The 20209-nt window shown below is 28.5% G+C and overlaps 2 protein-coding genes and 1 pseudogene across 2 annotated transcripts in view; 2 read left to right on the top strand and 1 right to left on the bottom strand.

Moving 5' to 3' along the window:
- Positions 1-20209, top strand: part of LOC125825796 (mechanosensitive ion channel protein 10-like) — a 676215-nt gene that overhangs the window by 436274 nt on the left and 219732 nt on the right. The window lies entirely within an intron of this gene.
- Positions 874-13954, top strand: LOC125825814 (probable 2-oxoglutarate/Fe(II)-dependent dioxygenase; annotated as a pseudogene).
- On the bottom strand, positions 14527-16163 carry LOC125825804 (ankyrin repeat-containing protein ITN1-like). The gene is made up of 2 exons (XM_049505095.1): positions 15465-16163; positions 14527-15376 (listed from the first exon to the last, which is right to left on the bottom strand). Exons 1-2 carry the CDS (start codon positions 16035-16037, stop codon positions 14549-14551), a joined length of 1401 nt encoding a protein of 466 aa, XP_049361052.1. The 5' UTR covers positions 16038-16163; the 3' UTR covers positions 14527-14548.

Raw genomic sequence — 20209 nt, 5'->3', positions numbered from 1 at the left:
TTATCTAGTATATTATGTAATTGTTTTGAAAGCTAGAAAACGATGGAGTCTACTTGTTTTTCATTTTCCATTTTGCGTGTATTTTCTTATTTTCACTATCATAGAATAGACCTTATTTTTGTAAAAGTCATGTCTATTAAAAATATGATAGTAAATACAATGTATAATTTATTGAATTATTTCTATTTAATAAATATTTCTTGAGAATTAAACATTATTTAAAATATGGAATAAAGGATTATAGTTGGAAAATTATACAATTTTTATCTTTAATTTCTGAGACTACACTTGCTTTAAGATGATTATTTCTTATTTTGCTCAAGTAAATAGGAAGGAGGAACCACCAACAAGGTTGCTCCTTCTTTCATCAGAGATCTTTAGTTCGAGCCGTGGATATGAAAAATACTATATAGGGAGCACTTCTCTCTGAATGGGTCTTACGGGACGTGAATCCAGACACAATGCTGAATAGTCAGATTTCAATACAAATATCAAACATGAGGTGTGAAATCATTTTTTTTAAAAGGAGGGAGGGGGTAATTTGAAATGAAGTTTAATAAAAAAAAAAAAAAAAAACTTTTCAACCTCGTGGTTCTAAATTAAAGTTATACTATCAAATGTCCTAAACAATCCTTTAATCTTGTCACCTTTAACATACCACGTGAAAAACTAAAATTAAAATATTACCAAAAAAAAATCAGTTTTTAAAAAACATACTAAAAAGAAAAAATAAATCATTATTTTTTTAAAACGAATTTAAGCATTAAATTTCCACTTGATGGCAAAGTGCGCCAATACAAGTGTTTGGTGCAGGCTGATGTGACGATGACTTTCCAATCAATAGTTAAATTCTTTAAAAATTAGATGAAAACTTATAATATAATTTGGCCTCCAAAGAAAGAGCTTGAAACAGCATAGCCATGGATACACCAGGAACATATGTATGCCATGATCAAGAGGAACCAATAGCTTCCAATTTATTACCTTCCATGTTGTCTCAAATTCCAGTAATTGATATGGAATTGTTGTTGGCTAATGATCATTCACAACTTGACAAACTTCATCTTGCTTGCAAAGATTGGGGATTCTTTCAGGTATATATACATTTTAATATGAGAAAAAAAGTAGTTATTTGATTGATGTCTTGTTGGTTTACATGTTTAACCCAGCTCTCCTTTAAAGTTAATTTCATTCATAATTCATTCAATCCTTTGAAGGTTTATACACTAGCTACTAGAAATTTTTTTTAAAATTCTATTATAATAACATAACTTTTTGTGAAATTCCTAAATCAGCTTACTGAAAAATGCATAATGAAACTAATTCTCATTAAAATAGTAGGAAACTCACTAATTTATCTACGTAAAATAATTAGAAGTACTTTTTTTTTTTTGGAAAAATATTGAAAACACTCCAAAACTTTCCACAAGTTATTAATTTCGTCCTCGAACTATTGACAATTTTAAAAACATAACAATTCTGCTTGACTAACTAAACCTAGCTACACCCTTGATCTGCCACAGAACATACAAGTATTGGTCTCAAACTCTTGTAGAAATATGAAACTCTTAATAAAAGGTCGAGAGAAATGTTGAAAATACCTCTAAACTTGACAAGAATTTAAAGGTGTATTTCACTCATGTCGTAAGATCGAAATGTATTTAATTAGTTAAGTTAATCAAATAAAAGGATGTTATTAAAGTTGTGAATGGTTCAAAGATAAAACTATTAGCTAGTGTTTGGTCATAGATTTTCAAATATTTTTGGCAAATATTATTTGATTAAAATTTCACCATGTGTTTGGCCATAGTATTTGGAAAATATATTTCACCTTTTTAAAAAATGTGATTTATATCCATAAATTTTAAAAACTATCAAAACTAACCATATGTTTGTATTACATAGTACGTGACTTTGTTACCCTAAGCCGATTGTTATCATTTTCATCAACAACCATATCATCAATTTCATATTTACTGAATATTTCATTACTACTTTGATGTTCACATAAAAAATTATGTAAAACAATGCAAACAACTACTATAAAGGGTGTTCTTGTAAATGATAAAAGTTTGATTCAGAATTTGAATTGTTAAAAGTTTTCAAATAATGAGAAATGGCCCAAATACTAGTTTTTTTTTTCTAGTATTTGGAAATTTGGGTTATTTGCCAAAAATATTTACCAAATAACGGTAAATTGTATGGACAAACACTATTTGTCAAATTTTAGGTCAAATTTTACTTGAAAAATCTATAACCAAACAGCCCTTAATTTGCGCCATTTACTAAAATATTTATAAAAATAACTACTAAACATTTGTCTAATAAAAATAGTGATTTTTATGACTTTTATATTTAGATGATGAATCATGGAGTGAGTTGTTCACTAATAGAAAAAATGAAGTTAGAAGTCCAACGATTCTTCAATCTACCTATGGAAGAGAAGAAAAAGTTTGGCCAAATTGAAGGAAGTATGGAAGGATATGGACAGATTTTAGTGTCATGTGATGAACAAAATATAAACAGCTGGATAGGCAAACTTTACATGGTCACTCTTCCTATCCATTTGAGAAAACCCCAATTGTTTCCCAATCTTCCCCTCTCATTAAGGTACACATCTCTCTTCTCTCTAAATGACAATAATTGTATGGATGAATTGCTGGTGTAACTTTTTTATTATTATTATCTATCTCTATTCATTACATTTCTTATTAAGTAAATTTTTCAGGTAATACATACCCATTAAAAAAAATGTTCAAGAACATAATTTAAAATTACATTTTTTACTATTGCTCTTTTGATTATTTTCTAGTTAATCTTAAAAGTAGATAGTTATTACTTAAGAAGGTCTGAAAAAATGTAGAACTTCATTAAAGATAAGACAAATATGAAAAAAAAAAAAAATCAAATATTTATTTTAAATTTTGAACAATAAAAAAAAATCTAGATATACTTAATATAGAATAGACGAATTAATACATAAATGATACCTCTCCATTCCTATTTATATGTCGTCCATAAAAAAAAATAGACGATTCTTAATATTTGTCATTTCACAAAGTCAATGCATAAATGACACTATTCTTCCTATTTTATCTTTGAAAGTTATTAGTCTGAATTTGACCAATATAGAAAAACTAAATGATTAATTCATGTCCACTGGTCAATATAATTAATTAATATAAATTAATCTATGTTTATTTATTGAAACTTGACTTCAAGAGTATACTAAAAAGGGGTATAATGGTAAACTTACATAAATTTTTAAGGGACGTGAAATTTAAATAGTGACATATAAATAAGAACGGAGAGAGTAATAAAGCACAAACCTTCTAGTAAATATTCCCTCAATTCAATAATTGTTGTTCACTACTCTATTGACTTGACAAAATATTAAAGGAAATAAGGACAAATATACCTCCGAACTATCGTAAATGGTATGCAGATATCCTCCGTTATACTTTTGAGACATTGATGCCCCTATAGTCCAAAAACTAGAGCATATATGCCCTACACTCTAACGGATGACTAAATAGGGACACGTGACGCAATCTTATTCATAGATCTGACATCGGGTCGGTAGATAAGATTATGACATGTGTATGTCTGTTAGTATAAAGAGTATATATGCTCTAGTTTTTGAACGGCGGGGGCACCAATATCCCAAAAGTATGACAAAGGGTATCTGCATACCATTTCAGATAGTTCGGGGTATATTTGTCCTTTTTCCAATAATAAATAATATAGATAGTATTACTCTCTAAATCCAACAATAGTTATCCACTATTAACTCGACACACCCCTTAAGAAACTATAAATAGAATGGTAATTTTATTATATCATCCTTTGAATATACTCCTAATAAATATAATGTCTTGAAAAATTTAATAGGGAAATGACTATAATTAATGATAAGGAAAAAATTAGAAACTAAATGTAAAATTATCCATTGATTTCATAAAGTTAACTAGTACTCCCTCCGTCCACAATTGTTTGGCAGGTATACTAAAAATAGATGTCCAAGATTAATTGTCAATTTAAACAATCAAGAAATAATTAGTCACTTTTTTTCAATTCTGCCCTTAATGATTGTGTAGTTCGATTGAAAAGTTATGTGGACTTTTGGTATTCTTGATATAGTAGGGTTATATTAGTCAAATTACACCTTATATTAAATTTTCCTTGAGGGATGTGCATGACCTTACCCTGACAAACAATTGTGGACGAAGGGAGTATTGTTGGACATTCCAAAATAATCTAGTGGACAACTATTGTTGGACAGAGGGAGTATTATATGGCCTTTTGAATATATTAAATTTAATGTTTTGGAAAATGTATTAGATATTAAATACTCTCTCCGTTCCATTTTATGTGAGGTACTTTGACTTGATACGAAATTTAAGAAAGAAAAGAAAACTTTTAAAATGTATAGTCTAAAATGAATGATTTCGTGTGCTATAAATCATTTTCATTAGGGTAAAATAGACATTTAAGGTTAAATTGTTACTTAATATAGAATTATGACATTCTTTTAAGAATCGATTAAAAAAGAAAATAAAGTCATATAAATTGGGAAAGAGGAAATAATATTTAATATCAAGGATAAAATAGATACAAAAAATAAATTATTTCTTTAATTTTTTAAATTTAATAAATATTATTAAACAATTATTTTTAATATAATAGATAAATAAAAATGGACCCATAATATATTTGTAAATCATAATGATATTTCTGGGATTTGCACGAAATATTGCTTTGTTCCCCACTCCCCATTTACAGAAAAACCAAACGACTTTTCGTCGTTCTGCTTGTCCCATCAACACTACAACTTTTTGTAGTGGCCTTTTTATCTTTACTTCTCTATTTTATTAATTATCGTAATTTTTTTCTCTATATTTGGTACTCTATTTATTTAAAAAAGAAATGATCTATTTTTTTTTAAGTTTATTAAAAAATAATTTTTTTTTCTTTTTTTTGGTAATATTTTAATTTCAGTTTTCCATGTTGCATACTTAAGGTCACAAGATTAAAGAACAATTGTGTATATTTGACATAATTTTAATTTAAAATCATAAAATTTAAAAATCTTCTTTATTTTCTTAAACTCTATACCAAGTCAAACTAGATCACTTTTTTTTTAAACACAGGTAATTATTATCAACCCTATAGACTGATTAATTATTGGAAGGTCATCATGACATGGGCCTAGTCAGCACCAAATGACTTTATCATAGGATATTATTTTGAAATATTTTTTCGTTCATTTTCTTTTTGTCTACTATATTTATAATAGATATTTATTTTTTACTTATTTAGTTTGATAATTAAAAAAAATATTATTTACTTATTAATTTATCTTTATTATTAACAAATAATTATTTTGCTAATGCATTTGTCAGAATAGTGAATTTATTATATTCAAAAAATGATATAATAAAATTATTATTATATTTATTACTTTTTAAGCGAATCTATAATGTATAAATAAAAATGAATGGAGGAGGGAGTATTACAATACAAAAAATTATGTCAGACACTAAGGATAAATAACTATCGTTGTTATACATATTTAGAAATAGATTAAAAAAAAATTACATGAATCACTAGGCCAAACTTGAATAACTTTTCACATTTAGTCATTGTATCCTTCACCTTCACCAAAAATAACATGAGATAATGTTTAGTTAGTAAACTATGAATAGTTCTTTTAAAAGGTCATTAAATTATACTCAATTTTATTTATAACTTAAAAATTATTCAACTATTAACTATTAATTATTCACTAAGAAAGTCACTCAATCAATTTAAATTACTTTTAATTAAATTTCATGGCAATAATTTTTTATTTTAAGCTAAAAGAGTTAAAAAAAATTAACGATACTTATTTAAACCATTTTATTGAATCGTGATGGATTAATTCAGGAAAAAAACATACTTATAGAGAAATTTTTACTCAACATGACCTTTCTCAAAAATAAATTTTAAAAAAACTTGCCAAGTGACAAAATGCCTCAATAATTATTTTAAATTTAAATTTCAAAAAATATAAGTAACTATTCTTATTCCTAGAAAATGTCTAAATGATGAAAAGTTATTTTATTGATTTAGCTTGATTAATTTAATGGTTCGATAGTATGATTAATTATTTGTATTTGAGAACACATAAATAATTAATTTAATTTTTGTGAAAAGTTATGTAGGGTAAAATGTTATTACAGTAAAATCCCACTAAATTAATATAGGTAGGATCATAAAATATTATTATTTTATAGAGATATTATTTAATCGATAAATTAATATTTATTAATTTAAAGAGTGTTTGAGACTCAACCTTGTGATGTTAGAATAATAAAAGCTTTTAAGATGCATTATCACAACAAATTTTATCGTATGATATTAAATTGCTATATGTTTGAATGTTATCAATTTTGCCACCTCGGCTTGGACAACAAATGTTTAGCAAGAGACATTAGTAAATAGTTTTTGACACTGCAAAATTTGTTTGGGGGATAAAATCGTCTCAGAGAATTTGAATGAACCCAGTTGTAAAAACGTCATTCATGAACTTGAGGTTCATGATTAATGATCTCGGTTACCACAATAAAATAGACATCAATAATTTGTTGGATTATCCGAATGAAAATGATACATGTTCAGAGGTCTAGAGTTTAGAAGAAATTGTGGATACCATCGAAAAAATAACAATGTTGATGATGAAATTGAAGATGATACAATACCTTTGGAACCAGTGACGCGTAAGGAAACACTTATTGCATCTAGAACTCTTCACAATTTTATGGTGCAGTTCGAAAGGACAACTCGAAATTTTTAGATGCAATAACGAAAGTTAGAGATGAACTTCAACTAGATTTAAATTTTAACAAATAAAACAAAAGACTATAAAATCATATTTTACTAAATTGTCTTAGATATATTTGTACTTTTAAAGAAATATTAATTAATAATATTAATGAGACTATTTATAAAGTAGTCTTCTAAAAATATATCATTTTATTATCTTATCAAAATGTGTAATTTTTTTCCATTGGCCCAAGTTAGAATAGGAGGAAAATATTATCTTAGAAATATTATTAATTTACCGAGTATTAATTTAGTATGGTTTTACTGTATTCGGTAGAAGTATGCGTTTTTTGTGGGACCATTTTTGAACGCATTATCCAAAAAAAATAAAATGTTTTTAATTTCTGAAAAGTTATGTAGCGTAAAAATTGTTTTTGTAAGTATACGTTTTCTGTGGATTAAGGTTCCCATAATGGTTCAATTAAATGGTTTTATAAGTATCTTTTTATTTTTTAAAATGAAGATTTCATTTCAACAAAATTTAATTAAAAAATTATTTAAATTTATGAGTGACTTTTTAGGTGAAATATAAATAATTGAGTGATTTTCTAGGTGAAATATAAATAATTGAGTGACTATAATCTCTTAGAAAATTATCCTTAATTGAGTAAACTTTGAATTATAAAATAAAATTAAGTGTCTTTCTAAGAAAACTACCAATAATTTAGTGACCATTTGATATATAGTGATCATATGATATATTATTTCAAACAAACACCTTCTATTTTCTCTTTCTCTAAGGTAAATACATTTTCCGTACATTTTTTTTAATGGAATATCCTCAATGTGACCTCTAAAGTAAATACATGACAAGTTCTACGCACATAACATAAATTTTTTTTTTCTGTTGCATTAATGTAATTTAAGGTACAATTATATGTTATACTTTTTTTACTTAAACTTTAAGTTCTATGCATAGATGATTTTTTTAAAATCTCTCACCTCCAATATATGGTAATCGGATGAAGGTGGATTCAAAACTCTAAGTTTATAATTTGCTACAACAATATCAAGCTAATGTACAATAATAATTGGACAACCATATTGAATATCGAGCTGGACATTTTCATATATTTAATAATTTTTTTATGTAAAGAAGGCTAGTAATTATTTATGAGACGAGGACTTTTAGGGTGTTTGGAAAGCCACCTGGTAATTGGAATTGGTGTAATTATTAGGGTAGTAATTACCAGCCTAGTAATTACACTGACATGTTTGATTGCCACAGTGTAATGACACTGTAATTACACATGTCCTATTTGAATGCCACATTGTAATTACACATATTCTGTTTGGATGCACAATTGCAATCATAAAATTAAATTAAATTTTAAAAATAAAAATTAATTATTTAAAATTTATACTAGACAAATAAGAAACTTTATAAATGACATTAAATTAAATATTTAAGATATATATTATTTTTAAAAAATATATTAATTAATAAACACATTTTCTTTAACTAATATTATGAAAAAATAATTGATTTATATTTTTTCAAATTAATATATTTCAATTGAATTGATCGTAAAAACTAAAAGTATGAAGTTTCTACGAACATCGTTGAAATGCATGTTTGATAAAAAGATTAATATATAAATAAAATGTCATAAATTATTAAATGTTTGACAAAAATATAATCTATCAAGTCTAATTAAAAAATGACGTGCAATGTGAATTCATTATTACTAAAACAAATGAAACTGAAAATATAACCTAAGTTATAAATTTAAAACAAAAAATTTAACATAATACTCTTATAACAAATTTCAACATAGCATGCATAAATATGATTTTTTTTTCTTAATAAAGAAAACGTAACTCTATAACCTTACTTAACAATAAATTCTATTTTAATTTAAAAATTAGAATACTAATAAAATTATGCTAATAAGAAAATAAGCATGACATAAAGAAATAGATAATACGAAAAAATTGCATAGAATCACGTAAAGTAAGGTTGAGAACAAGAAGAAAAAGAAATATAATAATATAAAATGAAAAATAAACTTTTAAGATTTTTTAGAATAATAAAAATAAAAAAAGAACTTAAAATATTATAAGTAAAAAAAGTTAAAACAAAAAAAATAAAAGTAGAAATAAAAAAAATTAAAAGTAACCAGCTGGTAATTACACCATGTAATTACCAGCAATTCACAGCCTTTGCCTATGAATTGTAGAGTGTAATTACCCCAACAAATTACACCAAATACCTGTTGACCAAGTAATTACATGTCCAACCAAACAGGAAAGACAGTGTAATTACACCAAATTCAATTACCAGGGTGTCCTTCCAAACAAGCCCTTAGTATTTACTCCCTCTATTCTCAATTACTTGTCAACTTTTGAATTGATATAATTATTAAGAAAACAATAATTGACATAGTGAGTTTGTCATTTTACCTCTATTGATTATGAAGCAGATGAATTAAAAATTTACGATTTTCAAGAAGTTTTACCTTTTTCAAAATTAATTAATTAAGGTATAATATGTAAAAAAATATTGTCTTTTCTTAATTTGTCAAAATGAATAAGTAAAAAAAAAAGTAGACAAGTAATTAGGAATAGAGAGAGTATTATTTAAACGGAAAATGGTCAAAAATACCCTTGAACTATAGGAAAAGGTCTAAAATTACCCTTCATCCATCTTTTTTGGTCTAAATATACCCTTCTACTCATCTTATTGGTCTAAAAATACCCTTTCATTCACCTTTTAGCTCACTTATACCCTTAAAACTAACACTCCTATCTTTATTTTGTTTTTAAAAAATATATATGTTTATTATGTGTCATTCTCCTCATTAGATGAAATAAAATCTCCATCTCAACTAGATTTTCCCCCATAATTTATCCAAGCCAAAAAGAATATACTTCTTCAAGACCTCATAATTTTTATCTTTTATTAAAAAATCTAATAGTTTTTTATATTTGTTGTAGATTTTTTTTATCCGATTCCTCTCAATTTTTCTCTATTTTTCCCAAGTTATTACTTGGATTGAAGACACATGGCATAAGGAAAAATTAACAGCCAAGATTTAATCAATTACATTAAAATCTTAAATACAATATAAATAATTAATATATCATAAACAAATTAATAATATTATGATCATAATAATATTATCTTATCCATAATATATTATATTTTTTTTCTCTCTTTTCTTATTTTTATTTTTCCTACAGGCTATGACCTACCACATCTAAAAAAATTTTCTTCTTTTCAATGAGTTGTTATAAAGATTATTAGTCAAAAAAATTAAATGATCATTTTTTTATAAAATAAAAGATAGACATTGTTTAGGATTTATGATAATATGATATGTCCCTCTAATTGTGGCATGACTAATATTTTAAAAATATTTTAATTGTCTAAAACAATTATTTTTAAAAAGCTATAAAAAATAGAAATTACTAGATTAAAAAAAATAAAAATTGGATCTTGAAAAGATATATTGTTTTGATTTGGATAAATTATGGGAAAAAATTAATAGAGGTGGATTTTTATTTCACTCAATAAGAAAATGACACATAATAAGTATTTTTTTTTTAAAAGAGAGGGTTGTTAGTTGCAAGGGTATAAGTGAGCCAAAAAGGTGGATGAAAGGGTAATTTTAGACCAAAAAGATGAGTAGAAGGGTATTTTTAGACCAAAAGATGGATGAAAGATACTTTTAGACCTTTTCCTGTAGTTCAGGGGTAATTTTGGCCGCTTTCCGTTATTTAAATGTTGAATAATAAAGTCTCAACACTTAAATAGAAGATCTAATAGTAAACTTTAGATAGAAACGTATGGATAACTTACACAAATCTTACTACTTTAGGATACTATAGTTTTGAGGTTCAACAGTTGGAAAAATCTTTTCTACTTTGCTGGATGCATGCCCCATTTATGGATGATATTATTTTATTAATCTACACTTGTGATATGTGCAACATATATTTGTGTTTGTTTGTCTTTAGGAGGTTTAAACAAGTAAGATCGGACATTATTGAGTATGAAATCATAAAATTTATATGTATATACGCAGAAGTTTTTTGGATTAAATTTGTTCTGGACTAAGTATTTTCTTAGCTACTTCCTAGGGGTTGGAATGTCAAAATTCGAGTTTAATTTGTATTAGCGGATATACACTATAATTTTTAAAGTAGGTCGAGTTACCAGAGAAGGATCCTCTGCTGAAAGAAATTATTGAGGTGTGAGTGAAAAAATTGATTTGCTTGGTGTTGGACATATCGTGCTTGTGTTTTGTGAAAAAATAAATGGAAAGTTGATGGAGCTTTCCATCTCCAGCGTATTTTTGATGGTGCTAGTAGCAGCCACACAGTGCAAGAAGAAGAAATTGAAGTGTGGCTTTTGACTGCCACTTTAGAGAACATACGTTTGAAAAAGAGATATTGATTAATTAAATCTCTTCTGCTAGCACTGGTCATAACAATAGGTTCTACCAATTGAACCCAAATTTTAACATTTCAACCCTTAGAAAGTAGCTAAAAAACACTTTGCAAATTATATCCAAAAAACTCTTGCATATACATAGAAATTTTATGAATCAATACTCACAAATATCCAATCTTGCTTGTTTAAACCTCATAAAGACAAACAAACACAAACATATGTTATCCATGCCACGATATGGATTAATAAAATAATCTCACCTAAAGAATGAGATATGCATCCAGCCAAGTACAAAAGACTTTTCCAGCCGTTTAAACCTCAAAACTATAATTATTTTGATTATCGAAGAGCAAAGATGAATGTCTTCACTTATCAAAATAACACTAACAAATATTTCTGGTTTCCTCCTTTGGGGAAAACAGTTGGTCTCTGAATTCCCTCAATGATTTGTACATCAATGGTGGCTTACTTATGGTCACAAAGCTAAGATCCTTCCACCACCAGTTCGAGAATGATAAGAATACTTTTGTCAAAAAAATAATCAAAGAACACCAAATTTCTATGCTCTTACAATTTTTCCACAAGTTTCATATTCTATGAAAATATACACAAAAATTTGTCTTCCACAAGGCAGATGACATAGAGGATATTCATGATTGTCTCTCCAAGGCTATTGTAAATGATATAAGTTCAAATAGGTTCATTGCTCCGGCCCAGAATACGAGCTTACGCTTTCATGTTCTATTTCAGTTGAAATCCATCAGAAGTATGTATGTCAGAAATAGAAAAATGATTCATGCAGAATCCAGGATCTCTAATCCCAACAAATGTCGCTTAAATTTATTTTTTACAACAAAACTCAATTGTAACTGCACAACTAGGGCCAACTCAAGCAGTAAAGCAGACTTCCTCCAACAGATGAATTTTTTTCCAACAAATCAAAGCTGAGCTCCCTAGCAATCAATCACAAACATCAAACAAATGTGAATCTGAGAATGAAGAAGGCATAAATTTTAAGCTACCTTAGCATGACAATGACAAATAAAAATTATGTCATCCATGACATTAGTAAAGATGGGCTAAAATTATTGTGGGTGATATTGTAACAACACTGTAGCACTTTTACTGTAACAATTTTTTGGCTATAAATAGTCTCCCTCTCCATTTTGTAAGACATTATTTGATTTTCTTCGAAGAAACTCTCTCTCACACAAGAAAACTTGGTCAGAGTTTGTTCCCTCTTTATAATCTTTAAAGAATTTAGTCACGCTCTTTGCCACATCCACATCTAGATGGTAAAGGCAATCAAATAACAAATTTCAGAAAATAATTAAGACAATTGATAAGATATACAACTAATAATTCATGTCAAGTTTAGAGGGATCTCTACCTAATTTTTACACCCTTCGATATGATGCTACTACAAATCGTGTGGCTTATTCTCTTATGTTGGAAATCATTTTTCTCTAATTTCATGAAGAGACACCTTAGAAGAATACTCAGCACAGCTGAAGGAACTTTCGGAGAAAATATTCGATATAATGGGGATAGCATTAGGAATGAAAGGAGAAGATTTGAGTGAAGTTTTTGATGGAGGAGAGCAAGCAATGGCCATGTATTACTATCCTAAGTGTCCTCAAGAAGATGTTGTTATGGGCTAAACCCCCACACTGATCTTGCTGGCTTGACCATACTTTCTCAACTAAATGACGTGGAAGGTCTTCATATCAAGAAAGATGGTGCTTGGATACCTATTACACCTTTGCCAAATGCCTTTGTTATCAACGTTGGAGACATGTTAGAGGTAATCCACAAGTCATTTCTTCAAATTTTGAGCTTCACTTATATATACTTAACTTAGAGAAAAAAACCCAAAATAGTCTCTTATCTTTGGGTTAATTAAGAGTCAAAGTCATCCTTGAGTTTTCATATGAAGCAATAATAGTTCCTGATGTTTGCAATATTGGCACATTTTTTGTCCTTCACCAAACCTTAGCCTACTTTTTAACATTGATTTTGTCCACAATTTTATGTATGAAATATTTAATCGTCTTTTTATATATTTACTAGAAATAATAACTCTATGTGAGAGAAGGTGAGAAGAAAAACAGATTGTTTAACACCATATTGTCACTACAATGTACATTACCACCACTTTGATTTATCTTAATGAGATTTTCCCCATATTGTCACTACTAGGAACATTAACACCACTTTGGTTTATCTTATCCAATCTATTTGAAATGAAAAGAAAAATAGCTTTCTTAATGGCATTATGACACCTTATCAATATCTTTCTTCCACATTCCCTGAACGAGTAGTGAAGAAGTATAGAACACTTTTACTTGATAACGTAACATTCACTTTTTTTTGAAATTATATTTATGTCAAGTACACTAATTCGTCAGTGTTGTTGTACAGATAGTGACGAATGAAATTTATAAAGGTATTGAACATCGACCAGTTCTCAATCCAAACAAGGAGAGACTATCAATTGCAACATTTTTTAAACCAAAAAGGGACTATTATTTAAGTCCAGCATCAAGCCTCATCACTCCTCGAAATCCTGTAAAATTCAAGCAAATTGGTACTGTTGCTGATTACTTCAAGGGATATTTCAGTCATCAACTTGTTGGAAAATCATACCTTGATACAATGAGATTAAATACTAAGGACGAAGAGATCAACACGTGATTAATGTATTAACACTTTGAATAATTGCATGATTTTAATTCGTTGATACTAGATTTGTTCCGAAAACCTTAAGCGTGTTTGTATGTAAATAAAATTGCTGGTAAAGGTTGTAATATTCCAATATTACTCTAATAAACCTTCAATTTGTGTGTTTTGACTGTTTTACCCCTCTCCGTAGTTTGATTTGGGTATTTTTGGTCTGGGGAATTGGTTGCATGGTTCCTGAGGCATTTGGACAGGAGTTATGACAGTTTTTCATTTTGGAAGTAGGAAAGGTTGACTTATGTTAGTATTTGATGAAGACGAGCTCGAAATGGAATTCTGACCGTTTCATTGGCTCTAGAATGTGATTTTTGGGTTGGTTGGACGACCTTTGGTTCGGATTTCAAGGATGAGATTTGAGTCGTTGGACGGAAATTTGAAAATTTCTAAGTTAAGAGTTGACTTCGATCAATATCTAGTGATAAAATTTCAAATGGCTGGGATTTGGCAATTGCCATACTTTTAACTCTAACATATGACATTGAAAATAGATTCTCAAAACAATCATTAATATTTCTTCTAATGCTGACTCCTATTTATCAATGCAACAGATCAAACATTGACATAAACTGAATTAAAAAAATTTTGTACTGCTGCTGTTGTTATTTCATGCTTCTTTTTCTGCCATACAAGCAACAAACGTATTGTGTTACCAAGTAGAAGTAGTGCCATTAAGCCACACCATACTGTTATTCCCATTTCAATGATCTGACCAAGTGGTTCCCTGTCCTTCCTTGGCGTGATGATGTAAATTGCTATGCCATAAGTGAGTGCTATTGAGGTAATTGTCAACCACATTATAACCATTAAACCCCACATGAAAAGCCTACGCCTGAAGGGCAATCCACTTATCAGCAGCAAGATTGTGCTGAGAGAAGAGACAAAGGCAATGGTGTTGACACGAAGGAAATATCGAAATGGTTTTGCATGATTATAAGCCATTACTGATTCCCCTGCTTTATGTAAGGGTCTTCTCCAATCATCCAATTTTCCATTTTCTTGCCAAACACCTCCTGGAGGGTTCACTCCAGCTTGGAATGCCATGGTTGCAATGAGTGAGGCCACCACCATTATTGTTTCGCGTTTCTTGGAAAGCCAATCGCCTTTTGATGGCGCCTGATTTCCTCCTAAATATACTGGTGCTGAAGATACTGGAGAATGGTTATTTCCACCAGATTCATTAGGAATTTTGGTACTATGTTGAATGATGGACATTGAAATATCCTTTGCTCTTAAACCTCCAGCTTCTCGAAGACACTCACCGATGGATAGATCATTCACGTCCCTACGACTCTGTACTAAAATATCTAATGATGTATTCCCATTTGCATCCATTTCATTCACATCATTTTGATGTGTCTTCAGCAAGTACTTCACAGTCTGCAAAAATTATTGGTAAATGGTTTAATAACGACACTGCTTATAAGAAAATGAAGTCGAATTTCTTTTCTAAGGAACAAAGTCATACCTCAATTTGCTTATCAGCAACAGCCAAATGCAGAATGTTGTGTCCATTACCATCCTTCGCATTCAACAACTCCCGGTCCCATTCAATCTCCATTAGCACCTTCAGAACCTCAAGCTGATTATGCTTCACACACAAATGCAAAACGTTTTCTCCATTGATCATCGTTCCTAGAGCTGCACGAGGCCTGACATGTATAAGTTCTTTGATGACTTCAACTCGACCTTTGATAGCTGCAAGATGGAGAGGATTTCCACCATCACGATCACAAACCAGGCACAATTCAGGATTTACCAACAACAACATCTTGACGATATGCAAGTGACCTTTGGCTGAAGCTATGTGAAGAGCAGATGACTTTCGCCAATCCAATTCAGCAGCAAGCTGAGGATTTTGAGCCAGAATTAACCTCACAAACTCGATATGACCACGCAGTGCTGCTATGTGCAAAGGTGTTTCATTGAAGCAAGTTAAGGTAAGTCTATCAAGAATTAAAGCATCTTGTTGAAGTAATTCTTGTAAAACTCTAACATCTCCTTTAACTGCAGCTTCATAGAGTCTCTTCTCAGTATCCATTTTCCTCTATTAGATAATTTTTTTTACAAACAGAATTGGTTAATTTTGTAGTTGCTGATATTTTTTCTACTTATTGGATTGAGTCACAGTTGGAAAAGTCTTCCTTCAAATTTTAGACTTGTTTAAATGATATACTATTCAAGATGCTTTGAACTAATCCTTATCTTAATTTTTATGGACAGAGAAATAATTAGAAAAAAAGAAAGAAAGAAAGAGAAGCAATAAATGTAACAACTATAGATTTGACTGAAAATGTCCTTTTCTATTAGTACAACATTTCCGCGAAATAACAGGGGCGAAGAGACAATTATTGCTCGAAAATACCTAGAATTTTCACGGATGGTGACTTAACCATGAACTTTTTCACTTAACTATACGGTTTTTCTCAAGTCACTTAACTTTGATGTTTAACCCAAAAATCGCTTTCATAGTTGAATGATTTTGGGTTAAAATCAAAGTTAGAATGACTTTCTAGAGAAAAATTCATAATTGGTGACTTTTAAATTAAAAATCAAAATTGAGTGACGTTCTGATAGAAAAATTCATAGCTGAATGATCATTTGTGATATTATACCTTGTTTTATTTTGAATTTTCTTTTGCGTGATAAATCAATATTAAAAATGAAAGTTGACTTGATCCAATTAAAATATGTGCAAGTCAAGATCCAAGTTCAAAATGAAGTGTGAATACACGGTTCACTCTTGACTAATGACAACAAAGGAAGAGAGATATAGAGGGAGTGTGTTTTATCTATCAACTAAAGGGAGGTTTGATACAAAGATTAATAACGTAGGGATTAGTAATGTAGGAATTAATAGTGCAGGGATTAATAGTGCAGAGATTAGTAATGTAGGGTTTATTTTTATCAAGTGTTTGGTTCATTGTTTCCTACTTCATCTTGTGTTTGGATTAAAACTCTATAAAAAACTTATTTCCAATTATACCTTTGTATTATTATGTAATTGTGTCAAGGTAGATAATTGTCGGACGATGTTATTTTTTTTATGACCTTATGACTAGCTAGGTGAAGAACAATTTTGTTGTCATGATTGTTATTTTTTCACTTGAATTATTTGAGGATAAATAATTGTCATTTTAATAAATTTAGCACTCACAAAATAACATTTTTCAATTTAAAAAAGATAAATCATCTACTTTTAAAATTGATAATACGGTAAACAATATTTAGTAAAATTGAGTAAACCATCTACATTTACACATAAAAATTGCAAGTTATAGTTTTAATATGTATTCAATTTTATAAATTGTTCAAAATACAAATAATTAGACACACACACACACACACACATATATATATATATATATTATACATTCAATTAAGAAACATCATGTGGTGATATATTTGCCTTTTTAATTAGGGAAAATGCATAAGTACCCCCCCAATCTATGCCCGAAATCTCAGAGACACACTTATACTATACTAAGGTCATATTCCCCCCCCCCCCCAAACTTATTTTATAAATAATTTTCTACCCTTTTTCGGCCTACATGGCACTATTTTCTGGGTCCAGCGCCTGTTGACAATTTTTTTGAACTATATGGTTGATAGTGCCACGTAGGCAGAAAAATGATAGAAAATTATTTATAAAATAAATTCGGGGGGGAGGAGGGTAATAGGGCCTTAGTATAGTATCAGTGTGTCTCTGGGATTTCGGGCATAGGTTGGGGGAGGCGGGGGGGGGGGGGGGTACTTATGCATTTTCCCTTTTAATTAGTAAATGTTAAATTCACATTTAAAAAATTGTATTGAATTTATTTAGTAACAAACAACTCTCTCTAATAATTTATACGCTAATTTATTTAAATTAATTTACTAATATAAATATAAAACATAAAATCAAGAAAATAAAAAAAATGATTAAAATGATTTGAGGGATATTTTTGTCTTTACATAGACCTATCCCATGGTATTAAATCATATGTATTACTAATACCTCCAAATAGAAGGGATTAGTAATACATCCTCTAAAACCGTGTATAACTAATCCATGGATTAGTTATACATAGGCCTTAATTCTTACCAAACATAGTACTATATAATACCATACCATACATAATACATGGATTATTTCTCCTAATACTTCCTACCAAATAACCCCTAAAAGTATTATTATTATTATTATTATTATTAGTATTATTATTATTGAAGCAGAAAATGATCATAAATTCTATTTTTTTTATGGGTTTTGAACATTCGACACGATATTAAACCAATTTGACAAGAGAAAGTTTTTGTACAATCTTTTATTTATTAGAAAGAAGTACACATTCTATACCATATTGTCATATTTCCCTCTTTTAGATTTTGCCTAGTAAATCCTTAGGTCCCGTTTGGCCATAGATTTCCCAAATAATATTTGGGGAAAAATTTGGCAAATAGTGTTTGTCCATATAATTTGTCATTATTTGGCAAATATCCCAAATTCCTAAATACTAGTTTTTTCTAGTAATTGGGCCAAATCTCATTATTTGGGATCTTTTGAAAATTGAAAATTTACACCAAACTTTTATCTTTTACAAAAACACCCTCTATAGTAATTGTTTGCGTTGTATTACATAATTTTTTACGTGAACACCAAAGTAGTGATGAAATATTCAGTGAATATTAAATGATGATATGGTTGTTGATGAACAATCGGCTCAGGGTAATAAAGTCATTTGTTTTGTCTACTTCACGATGTATGGAATGATGCTTGTTGCACTCACTTCAAACTACCACATTGCTCTAGTGTCATGGACACTATTTGTTATTGTTGCAACGAAGATTCAATTGATTTGTAATACAAACTTATGGTTAGTTTTAATAGTTTTAAAAATTTATGGGTATAAATCATATTTTTTCAAAAAAGTGAAATATATTTCCCAAATACTATGGTCAAACACATGGTAAAATTTCACCCAAATTTTCACCCAAATATGCCAAGATTATTTAGAAATCTATGGCCAAACGCTAGCTTATTGTCATCTTTTTCGTTAAAACTTTTTTTTCTACTTTAATAAATTACTTTATTATGTGTTTAAATTTTGAGTTATTGGATATGATGTAGAATTGGATATCATAATTCTATACCATAAGTGGCAAGCCCCATGTTGAGAATTAAAATACGAAAAATACCCCTTAAAAGTTGAATGACCATTTTATTATTGACAAAAAGAAAAATATTATGTTCTTATCATATGAGAAATTTTAATTATGTTTTAGTTGTTTATTTTACCAGTTTGAGCGATTAATTTTGTTGATGCTTTTCAATTATTTGTAGGTGATATGAAGGTATGCCAATACCCAATATAGTTTAATAATTCAACAGACGGAAGAATCATAGAAAGGTAGTTAGCACTGCATTAACAATTGCAATATTGTCATTATTTGCAAATAGCTCAAGCAAAAGAAAGTTTTCTTTCCAATTGAGTGTTAGATAGAGGCGACCACATGACATAGTGAGAATGCACATGCACTCGATAATTTTTTAATTTTTTAAATATATATATATCGAGAGAGATGGTCTAAGAAATGATGATATATTTAATTGTGTATTCTCATCATTAAAACTCATCTGAATACACTGGTTAAAGCCATGACTTTATCTCACAACATTGCATGTTTAAGCCCAGAAACATAGTGTTGACACCCAATTTTGGACCTCCACAATGTAAATTAATCACTGAGCTTCCTCAATTTCAAACGATTTAAGATAATTATTTTTATAAAATTCCAAAATAAAATAAAATATATATAGTTTGAAAGTTATTTTAGAATAATTTGTCACTTTTGTAATTTTTAAATAATAATACTTTCTACACGAATATGTATATTATTACCATATCTTAGGAATATTCAAATTGTCTCGAAAAAGAGTTTGTTTTAATTAAATATTCAATTAAATTAATTTGGTTTAAAGTATACTTATAAGTTATTTAGTTCATTAATTAGTTTAATTATTCTTATTTATGTTATTCTATTTTATTTAATTTGTTGATTTGAAAAGCACATTTTATTAATTTACGTTATTTAGGTTATGGCTATAGTTTTAAGTTAATTGGTTTATAATTGAATTAATTATTTTATTTCGTTAACATTAAGAAGCTCATTAGTTAATTTATATTAATTCATCTTATTTAGTTTTAAACCGAATCACCTAATGAAACCCAA

The sequence above is a fragment of the Solanum verrucosum genome, unplaced genomic scaffold (assembly GCF_900185275.1).
Source record: "Solanum verrucosum unplaced genomic scaffold, falcon-dt-bn FXZP01000247.1, whole genome shotgun sequence".
Taxonomy (NCBI): domain Eukaryota; kingdom Viridiplantae; phylum Streptophyta; class Magnoliopsida; order Solanales; family Solanaceae; genus Solanum; species Solanum verrucosum.
The sequence above is the reverse complement of the archived record's forward strand: the minus strand, read 5'-3'. Positions and strand labels throughout refer to the sequence as shown.